The sequence below is a fragment of the Epinephelus lanceolatus genome, chromosome 21 (genome assembly GCF_041903045.1).
Source record: "Epinephelus lanceolatus isolate andai-2023 chromosome 21, ASM4190304v1, whole genome shotgun sequence".
In the NCBI taxonomy this organism is placed as follows: Eukaryota; Metazoa; Chordata; class Actinopteri; order Perciformes; family Serranidae; genus Epinephelus; species Epinephelus lanceolatus.
In genome coordinates, this window is record NC_135754.1 from 21001385 (window position 1) to 21012590 (window position 11206).

General features: G+C 41.0%; 1 protein-coding gene across 2 annotated transcripts; it reads left to right on the forward strand.

Annotated features, from left to right (window-relative positions):
- Positions 1-4692: 4692 nt before the first annotated feature.
- On the forward strand, positions 4693-10341 carry rbp4 (retinol binding protein 4, plasma). Of its 2 annotated transcripts, none has more exons than XM_033610925.2 (6): positions 4693-4826; positions 5154-5256; positions 5624-5760; positions 6165-6271; positions 9244-9456; positions 9589-10341. In XM_033610925.2, exons 2-6 carry the CDS (start codon positions 5155-5157, stop codon positions 9606-9608), a joined length of 579 nt encoding a protein of 192 aa, XP_033466816.1. In that variant the 5' UTR covers positions 4693-4826; position 5154; the 3' UTR covers positions 9609-10341. The 2 variants fall into 2 exon arrangements, with proteins under 2 accessions (XP_033466816.1, XP_033466817.1); XM_033610926.2 differs by lacking the exon at positions 4693-4826 and adding an exon at positions 4858-4884.
- Positions 10342-11206: the final 865 nt, after the last annotated feature.

Genomic DNA, 11206 nt, shown 5'->3' on the forward strand with positions numbered 1-11206 from the left:
ATACAGGCTACACGTGTTCAAAAACAGAGATGTTTGTAAATAAGGACAGGACCATAACTCAATAAATTGGGTATTACTGACATCAGAAACCTTCTTTTGTGTTTTTCAGCCATTCTTTTTGCCTATTACACAGCGCAGCCTGGTAGGCCACAATAATAAAATGTATTTTCAGTCCCTCTACAGCTTAGACTGAAACATATCTCTGTATCATGATATGGTTGTTTATTTCTGTCCTACATAATTCAAGCAACAAGTAAGTTTGGGGTTTTTTTGCAGCAGATGAAAAACCCACAACGTCACGTCTGTATTGCAATTGTGGGTTATTAAATCAGTTAGGTCTTCTGAAGTCTGCACCCCAAGCGGACTGTCTGGAAGTCTGCAGAAAGTCAACTTGAGGCCCCTTGTAGACTCGTTGAAAAGTGGATTTGGACAGCCCTAACCGCTCCCAGACTTCCCGGGAACGCACCCGCAAAGTCCACCAAGTGTGGTGAAGCCATTTGGGCTGGGCCCTTGAGTTTGGCATTGCAGCAGTCGCAATCTTGTTTTATTAGAGCCAGAAGTGACCATATAGCATAAACTGTTTTTTGTTTATTTAACATTTATGGAATTTGACTCATTTTTGCAGTTTTTGGCACTTGCCCTTTGGCTTCAGCCATCTCATTGAGACAATAGCCCCTTTTACACTTCCAGATTTTCCGTGAATGTTGGGCCGTTTTGCTGGCAAGCTGCGAGCGTTTATACACACAGAGCCGGATTGACGAGTTGATCCGAGGTGCCCAATTTTCTGCCTCGTAGGATAGTCATATTGACGGAACCCTTCTAGTTTAAACAGACCGAGGCGGCCCTCCGCAACGGGAGGGGCTGTTGAAGACTTGTGGGAGGAGCTGTTGATGACGCCGCACGTGCGACCCACTGGCGGTGGATAAACAGGATACAGCTGATAGCAGGAATTAGTGAGCAGCTAGTAGCAAGAGGGAAACGCAAACCTGACAGACACTGTAAAGTTGAGCAACTGGGGAGACAAAGAATTGCGCGCCCTCCTTGTCCACACAAACGAAGAGGCCATTAACCGTCAGTTGACGGGGACGGTGAAGAACGGGCCGATTTATGAGAGAATCGCCACCTGACTGTTGCCGCCTGACTAGCCGCGGCTGCCCTCACACGCCACACACTGAGCTACACATTTTGTTTCTTGCTCACACCCCCCATTGCCCCGAAAAAGGCACATTCTGTATAAACAAAAGTAGGTAGGTGGCATTTTGCTGCAAAAAAAATGCTTAAAAAAAAAGGCTGATTGGGCTTTCCTGCAAATTTGCACAATTCCTATCTAAAAAGGGCCAATGTAACTTTTACTCAACAGTGGCCACTGTGACCACAAGAAGCAATTTCAGGATGACTGCAATTTAGATTTCTTTCCCAGGTTTCAATTAAGCTAGTTGCTTCGGACGACCTGACTGAAAGCCAGTGGAATAGAAATACATGCAGAAAACAGTCAGACTCAGTAACGTCAGTCACACAAAAATCTTTCCTAAGTTTGTTAGCGTCAGCTAGAAATCAGTCACCATAGGCTACAGGTCATACCAGGCCACACAGGGCTGTATTAGTAAACTCGAGTGCATTAAACTGAGTTTATGAATTCAACCCTTAACCCAACTTTTCATTTGTAAGTGGAACAAAGTGATACTCCACCTTGTATGAGTACCCAGCCTTGCATTTGACAAAGGAAAACAAATTTTCCAAATTAAACCTTATTCACAGGGATGGGGGACACCACAAAATTTGGTTTGGGTCTGATACATGCGCATATTGATACTGATACAATACGTTTTAATATTAAAAGTGTCTGATGTACTTTCATTTAGGGAAGAGCAGTGTGCCGTGATGTATGAGGCAAACAACAAGTCTGCCAAAGTAATAGCTAATGATGACCAATTACAGTTTGAAAATGTAAGATGAGATAAAATTATCTTTTAGTCGTCTCACAGTGGGGAAATTTGCAAAGTACAAAGCAATACAAAGCAATATATAAGTATTTAGAATAAGTAAACTGTACAAAAACAAAGAGCAACATAATGAGCAAATAGTGTAAAACACAAAGCAATGCAATAAGGAAGCATCAGAAAGAAGCAGAATGTAATAAAGAGACAGACTGAATGGCTGATTTCACATTATTGACTGATGAAATTAAAAATATCGCACAGTTTAACAGTACTGATATTGCACCTGAGTGATGACTGTGAGTGGTAAAAAATAAAAGCAAGATATAATAAAGAGACAGGCTGAGTGGCAGAATTTACGTTATTGCATGTAACATTAATCAGTGCTAAAGATACCTGGATATTCTCCGTCTGAGCCTCTCTGAACAGACTGTAAGTGAACTCTGTTTTTGTGTCAAATGTCTGGATTGCCAGGCATTTCCCTCGTCCTCCCTTCTTGTCGGTTGGAGTTCAGAATGCTCTTTGTCGTGTTTTTTACTCTTTCATTAAGCTATCACTTCTATTATGTGTCGGATTAAGCTAGTCAGCACAAAAGCAGTGGAGAAGCAAACAGTACATCCACTAGGTACGTTCACGACAACATTGTTTGCACAGTTTTACTTTTAAAATACAAATAGGTACGATGAAGAAGACAGAAACAAATTTCTTTTTTTGTATTGATCCTATTGATGCTAAGATCGATGTTCAAAAAGTAAATGTAGTATCTATAGTACTGATATTTTGGTACTGATCTGCCCTCCCCTTTTAGTTACAATTTAGTCAGGAACACTTTAGTCAAAGAAAGCTTTATTTTCATTTGCAGTATTATATTTGGCGGTATGGCTCTGTTCTGGGGCCTCTCGGTTGTTTCTTGGGCCTACGCAGAAAACCTCTTCCACACGCCTATGTGTAAAGCCTAAGGCAGAGAGAGCACACCTCTCTGGGGTGGAGGTGGGCAGTTTGCAGAGGAAGCAGCAACAGTAGGCAGGCCAGAGCAGTTTAAATAGGGCGCCCTGAATGAGATTTCCCTACTGGTTGCATAGAAAGGAATCATGTGATCTATCAGCTGACTCCCTTAAATCAATCAGCTGCTCCATCAGTTGATTGGGCTGTTTGAGATCAGCTGATGTAGCTGGGATGTGAGCTGAGATTGACATTGTGTCCTGCCTGAACTAACACTATGCCCAATTTCTATGTGTTAAAACAATTTAGTAAGTAAAAATGCACTTTATTTGGTGCAGGCTCCACACTGCGTAATCCAGTTTATCAGACAATCATTTTCAATCCAATACAATTGGTAAACTACCAATATATTCAAGTGGGTGAACAAAACACTCGCACTGCTTCCCTGCTGCGCCCTTGCCATCTTTAAAGCCCAAACACTCAGATGGAAGCAGTGTATATAGTCATGAGGTCTTTCTCCCAATCCCAAATTTTGTGTGGGGTCACCTTGGATTATCAGTTAAGTTTCAAACCTCATCAACACAAGAAACTAACTCCTGCCTCAAGCGTGACTTTACATCTACCTCTATACCGCCCAAAATGTGAAACGCATGCACAAGCCTAGCAGTGTAACGTATATAGTTTCTTGGCCAATCTTCGTGCTTATGAAATGTTGCCTCTGGCCAAATTCCAGCTGCTATTATTTCTGCTGAAAATGAGTGATGGTGCTATTTTCCACTGGCTGGGGCTTCAGTTATGCAAGCTGCAGATGTTTGGCAGTTCACTGCTCTTTTTATTCAACAATGCCCTCAGAGGTCTGGTTACATGAGCTCTGTGCAAAACAACAGCATCAATTTATAAAAGTCGTCCACAATAGATTTGAGTCAGATGAAATACAGACCCGTGTAAGGGAGTAGTTACTGTATTTCTCGTAACTTGCCTGCACTGTGAATGATGTCCACTTTAACTGTGCAAACCTGGAACAGTGGACTAAAACAAATCAGAAAAGTGGCCCAAACCCTTGGGTAAACAGCTTGTTTTTTAAAAGACAGGAAATAAAGAGGTTTTTGTACACATGAGATTACATCATTATGGGAGCCATTAGCTTTAGTTTGCTGAGCCCCGTTGGACTCGTCCATTTGTAGCATTTTTAGCTGACATTATCCCATCATCAGACTAGTGTTTAAAATGCCAGAATTTGTACTTAGAGAAGTTGTGATTATCTCTGTTTCACATTGATTATTTTCTTTTCAAAGTGGACTTAAGCACTCTGACCACCAGTTATACAAACACAGTCACGAGATAAAAGAGTCACTTGACAGCATAATCAAGTCAACAGCTGATGCAATCATGTGGATGCTGCCGGGAAGCCTGCTCACCTACCTACCTACACCAAACATTTTTTAAATAATAAACAGAAATAACCAAAACATGCTTTTACTACAATCCAGTTTTTCCACACAAAAACAGAGGGCTCAGTCCATGCGTGCAAAAACATTTCACTAAGATTTATGACGTTAAATTGTAGCTATCTGTGTGTAACTTTGGAGTGTGACAAATGTGTGACATGCATTGCACAGCTTTTTCCAGATGGCCCTCTTGGCTTTGCTAGCAGTTTCTTCCATAAGACCAAAAAAAAGCCTCCGCAGAGTTCTGACAGGAAAACACATTTTTGTGGGGAGGTACAGAGGAGTGGTGGGCCAAATGTGCAGAACTCACAAATCAATAGGACTCGGGGCTGCAGTTATGTAAATGTTTGTCCAATGGAAGGCAAGCTAGCTGTGGGGAGTGCCGGGGAGGTCCACATCTCCAGAAGTTATTATGCAACACCAGCCAACTGTATATAAGGCCCCGACTATGACAGAACACCAGAGGATCTCTGTGAGCTCTCCACTTTGTTTTAAACAGGTATGCACTGACACTGGACTTGCTTTTAAGCTTTTACATTTTGACCTAGGAATTTAAGGTGCATGGTTGTGCTTTTGCAAAATATCTTCTGTTCCTTTGACATTTTTCAAATTATCTTGATGCCTTTATTCAAAGTTTTGCATTTTATAAAAGTGGCATGTTGTAGCACAGAGGCAAATATTTTACTTGAGGACTTGAAAGAACTAGCAATGTGTCTGACAAATGCATCTGTCCTCTCTGTCACCTCTCCTCCTCCTCCTCCTCTCCACCTACCCCTCCCAACTTCTTCTTTCTTTGATTCTGTCTTTTTTCCTTCCACTGAGATAGAATGCTGCGGTACGTTGTAGCCCTCTGTCTCCTGGCTTTGGCCTGGGCGCAGGACTGCCAGGTGGCCAACTTCCAGGTCGTGCAAAACTTTGACAAGACAAGGGTGAGTTGGAAGTGTGAAGAGATTTCTTTAGTTGTATGCATAGATCTAGATTTCAGGGGGAACACAGGGGACATGCTAAACTGTTAAATCATAATTAATGCTGAAAAAAATCACCAGAATACAGGAAATTATGTGTTTAATGCTCAAAATGTTCAGGTGGAGGACCCCTAAACCCTCCATTTCATGTGTCCCCCCCAAAGTTAAAACGAAACCTAAGCCCTTTGTTCAATGATCATATTTATATTTACAATGTAGTATTTTTTCATAGTTGTTTTGGTCAGGATTCTGTTTAAAGGACTTTGTGTAATCAAAATATTTTGTTCTTTGAGGAGCGAAGTGGACTTACACTTTGATTTCTTTCTCTCAGTATGCAGGGACATGGTACGCCGTAGCAAAGAAGGACCCAGAGGGTTTGTTCTTAATCGACAATGTCGTGGCCCAGTTTGTTGTCGACGAGGACAGCAAAATGACCGCCACCGCTAAAGGCAGAGTCATCATCCTTAAGTGAGTTCTGCTCTTTACTGTGAAGGCTCACCTTTCCCCCACTTGAGCATCAAATTTGCGCAACTTCCTACGTGTTCTATGCTTTAATCAGCATGCTTTTAACTAATTTGCTTTTAAATCAAATTTGTTAGTTTATTGTTTTTATTCCGCATGCTTTTGTTTGTCCTGTTGTATTTATTGTGTGCTTTTGCTTTTATTGGTTTGTTTGTTTTTTTTCCATGTGCTTTTGGTTTGCTTTTATTCCTGTGCTTTTATCCGTGTAATCTGTAAAGCACTTTGGGTCGCCTTTGGGTATGAAATGTGCTTTAAAGTAAATGTGAGTTTGCCTTGCCCTCTCCCTTTTTTATCTCCTCCATCTCGTCTCACATCTTCCGTGATGTCCTTCTCTCTTTTTTGACCTCTAGCAATTGGGAACTGTGCGCTGACATGGTGGCCACCTTTGAGGAAACTGCCGACCCTGCCAAGTTCAGGATGAAGTACTGGGGAGTTTCATCCTACCTGCAGTCTGGAAGTAAGTTGTTGAACATTTACACCTGAACACTGACTTAAAGGAACTTAAATTGGGGTTGACAACAAAATCAAGGCAACTAATGAATGATCTGGCACTTTATTAGCATTTGCCTTTGGCAGTTTTCTGTTGGGAATCACTAATAATACACTGCAAAAGCACATGTTGACCTTAAGACAACTGTTGATTTCATTTAATCATCAACCGCAGCACTTAGTTCTCTGTGACCCTGACCCTGGAGAATGAATCAAACTTACTAGGAAGAGGTCCAAATGTCACTGTGTGTAACTTTGACATCACATTAAGGCAAAGTATAGTCATTTATTAATTAACTGCACTTCCATAAAATCTGAGGCTGAGTCAGTTTTATACACGCAGTCTCTAATGTATCACTATGATCCCAGTGCTGACCCAAAATGCTGTTTTTCTTTATCAACTGTAGCATTACCCATAATACCCATCTATATAATTACATCAGCTGTTGACTTGATTATGCCATCAAGGGACTCTTTTATCTCCCAGTGACTGTGTTTGTATAAATGGTGGTGCTCAAGTCCACTTAAAAGAGAAAATGAGGCTGAGGCTTTCTTGGTCTTATGAAAGCAACTGCAAGCAAAGCCAAGAGGACCATCTGGAACAAGCTGTGCAATGCATTTCACACATTTGTCACACTCCAAAGTATACACACAGATAGGCACACACTTCAGCGTCATAAATCTAAGTGAAATGTTTTTGCGTGCATGGACTGAACCCAATTAAGTTGTGTGGAAAAAACTGGATCTCACTAAAAGCATGTTGCAGCCCTTTCTCCTATCTTATTTACCAATAAATTGTCCCAGTAGGTGCATGTGCTTCCCGGCAACATCTATATGATTGCATCACCTGTTGAGTTGAATACACTGTCAAGGAACTCTTTGATCTCCCAGTAACTGTGTTTGTATAAATGGTGGGCAGAGAGCTGAAGTCCAATTCAGAAAAAAAAAATCAATGTGAAAGAGAGATAATCACAACTTCTCCAAGTACAAAGTCTGGAATTTTAAACACCAGTCAGTGATGATGGGATAGTGTATGAGTTAGCTAAATATGCTCGTGTACTACTGTATGCATGTCTACATAGGTCAATATAAGAGTTAATTGTTAAAATATATTATAGTATAACAAAACTAGGTTTCAAGATTTGTAAAGGTGTAAACCAAAAAAATAAAAAATTAGAAAATTAGTTATCCCTAACATTTGTTGTGTTATGGTTTGAGAGTGATGAAAACAGATGGGGACTAAGCATAGACTTTAATAATAGTTAGATACCAAAACCCTAGATGGTGCCTATTCATTCCAGTGGAGTTGCTCACGTGGCGCATTCGCCAAAAAAGTTTTCTAGCTTCCAGGTTAAAGTTAGCTAACATTAGCCAGCTGAAACCAAAATATCATAATATATTTCACGTTAGTGTTTCCTCCAACGTCATGATTTCTCTTAAGCACAAGGGGGGCACTGGAATTATGATAAAGAGCACTGAATTTGATGGATTTACTGTTTAACAGACAACAAAAAAGGCAAGAATTAGCTCGCCACAGAGATATTGGATGAAGCGAGATACCCAACTGTAGGCTTATCCAATGTTAAGAAAACGGTTACTCTTCCTGTCTCCTAAGTGGGCGTGGTTAGCTCTCCCTCCAATCAGAGCCTGTTCTCCCTCAACCCCCCCCTCCCCACCACCGTGTTGAACAGAGGCTCTGTGGATGTCTGTGTATGCGGATCAAGAAGCAGGTGGAATGAAAATACATTCTTCCTATTATTGCAGCCTATTGTTGCACAAAGCTTGGGCATTTTTTATTTATTACCAGCGGTAAATAACTGTAAGCTAACTTTGATTTTACCGCCTGTTTATCAAGATCACGAGATCTCGCGAGAACTTGTTTTCTGAGACGGACAGGGCTCAAACAAAGTTAACTTTCTCTTGATCTGTGCGGATGAAAAATGCAGCTTTAGTGTCAGAATATTGGGAAGATGTGTGGCTTGTGGAAAATGAACCCAATATTTACTTTAGTGACTACAGGGCGAAAGAATTGACCATAAATTGTGATCACGTTCATTTTCCTCATTGACGACAATACATTCAGAGCTGCCGCAAGTCTCCTACGGGGGCGTGGCGCTAACGTCACTGAATCAGGAAGTGAGCTGAGTTGGGTATCTCGCTTCATCCAATATCTCTGCTCGCCAGCACAGCCTGTAGTCCGTGTTAGCAAGTAAGCTAACATTAGCTAACATTAGCCAGCTAAAACCACAATATCACAATATGTTTCACATGCTAGTGTTTCCTCCAACGTCAGGATTTCTCTTCAGCACCGGGGAGCACTGAAATTGATGGATTTACTGTTTATCGGAGAACAACATGGGTATTTTGCTTCCTGAGCTGAAGGGGAATTTTCTTTACTACAATACCGTGAGTGGCCACCGGGGAAAATTTGCTGCAAGGCTGAGCGGCTTTCCTGGAGGTCTGATTTACAGCTGAGGTTAACTTTCGCTAGCACAAAACTGGCTTTAAACCATTAAAACAAAATGTACTTACCAAAAAACCTGAACATTTGACTCCTTAGTGGGTCTTTTATTTCAACTAAACTCTGAGTAAGACTTAATTAAGTGACCAAAATGCTACAATTAACTTTAATGAACTAAAAACACACTTGTATAGCGACAACTAAGGCCAGCCTGGATGTTTACAACGTCGGGATCCACCCTCGCATTTAACTAAAATTGTAGCATTTATCTTGGGAACAAAAAGCCTCCATTTACAAAACATCAAGGCACCCCTGGGACACGAAGTACTTGTGAGATGGACAGTAAATGTCCACTGTAATCTGTAGCATACTTTTTGGCCTCACACTTACGTTGCAAGTTTGAAAGAAATAGTTCATAAATTGTAAAAGGATTGTTTGGTAAAAATCTTTCCTTTCTTTCCTCCCCTCCCTGCTCTCAGATGATGACCACTGGGTGATCGACACTGACTATGATAACTACGCCGTCCACTACTCCTGCAGACTAGTAGACTCTGACGGCACTTGCCTGGACAGCTACTCCTTCATATTCTCTCGTCACGTGACGGGTCTGAGGCCTGAGGACCAGGTCAAAGTCACCCAGAAAAAGATGGACATCTGCCTGCTGGGCAAATACAGACGTGTTGCACACACTGGTGAGTTCATCTTAGAACGAAGACATTAAGACAACTAAGAAAATAAAATACTGTATAATGTTCTTTTTTAGAGATAATCTGTGTTTTTGTGATCATGTAGTTAGCTAAATGTTTGTCTTCTCTCCACTACAGGCTTCTGCCAAAGCAGCTGATCTGATGACAGTCAGAGAACTTCTTTCTGAAGCACCAACCTCGGATTGTGCGCCCCTCCCCCCCTGCTTGTCTTGGACTAACTCCCACCAGAGTTTTCCCTCCTGTCTCTGTCTTAGCAGAGAAAGCAGGTCATACCTCTTTTAAAATAAATTAAAAGTGGCAAACTATAAACTCACATTCACATGCTGTAAGTAGAAAGAAAAGACGACTGTTGGGGCTGGTTTGTTGACACATTCCCAAAATATCCCCAGAAGTAAAGGAGATTCTGGTTTTTTAACATTTTAGTCCTCATCCTCAACATCTGTCATGTTTTTTTGTGGTACAGGAGCTTCAGAACATATCAGCCTCTCTCATGGAAACCAGTGGAACTTGCTCGCTGGTTCCAGTGAGAAAACTACACATACCAGCTCAGTCAATTTTTTTTGGAGCTTTTCAGGACAATGTGTCAAAAAATCAGTTGTGCAAATCTTGTTAAAGTGAAGCTGAACTCGCATCACTGCAACTCTGGACTGTTAACACCATGTTTACCACACAACCAAGTTCACAAGTCACTGACTTTGCTTTTACACTGAAGGACTGACAGTATCTTGTAGCACATAAGTAGATATTGTTTATAAACCTTAACACAAACATATTAGGTCATGTGCCATATAGGAACACTAGTTTGGTTGTTATTTGATTGTATGATGTATACTTCTTGATCCAGTTTTGAAATAAAACATTCATACCGTGTTGGCTATTTCAATTTTTGATTGCCTTGAAATATTCATCTGTATAATGGGATTGCACATAATGAATTCATGTTGTTGGCCTTTAGATTCAGTCAATCAAAATACTTCAAAATCCAACTTTATCCAGAATTTTGTAGGTTATTTTTTGTATCTTCCATCATAGCACAGCTTCATCAAACAAAAAGCAATGATATGACATGAATTTCTAGCCACAGCTTCCTATACTGTAGCTGTGCACCCACTATAACACAACTTTGTCCAACTAATATCTAGTGCAGGATTGTCAAACATACGGCCTGTGAGCCAGAACCGACCCATCAAAAGGCCCAAACCCCAAAACACTTGTAAAGGCTGAGGGCCAATTTGTAGTTTTCAGATCTGTGTGTTCGCTGGGGTGCAGTTAAGTCTGTGTGATGTAAATGTCGCCATCAATCCATGCCCACGAGGGTCCGCCTGAACCCCTTGGTGTATGTCCATACGCAGCCCATTTTTTGTGACCATGCGGACTGTAGGCGTAGCAAGCCCTGACTTTTCGTGCTAAACAAAGGGCAAGCCAAAATCTCTCATCATGTGTAATCATTCTTATCACGATTTAAGACAATAAAATTAAGACAAAATAAGACAGGTAGGTTTCGGGATACTGTCTACTGACCGGTGGTAGGTTGTCTTGGCTGGTGCTTTGTTGTAATTTGCTTAGTACAATAAAGTGATCCATTGTCCCACTCACAGCTTTCTCCTTTTAATTGTTATCATCCCTCACACTGGCTGCCAATCAGGGCTTTTGATGTGTCACACACTTGGAATTTGAAAAGGTTCCCCGCTAAGGTTTTTAAATGAAATGAAATTCAATTCAATTTCATTTTGTA

Coding starts and splice junctions, on each gene's coding strand:
- rbp4 (XM_033610925.2), top strand. CDS start 5,155: ATGCTGCGGTACGTTGTAGCCCTCTGTCTCCTGGCTTTGGCCTGGGCG. Junction 5,761..6,164: donor GGCAGAGTCATCATCCTTAA/GTGAGTTCTGCT, acceptor TTTGACCTCTAG/CAATTGGGAACTGTGCGCTG. Junction 6,272..9,243: donor ATCCTACCTGCAGTCTGGAA/GTAAGTTGTTGA, acceptor CCCTGCTCTCAG/ATGATGACCACTGGGTGATC.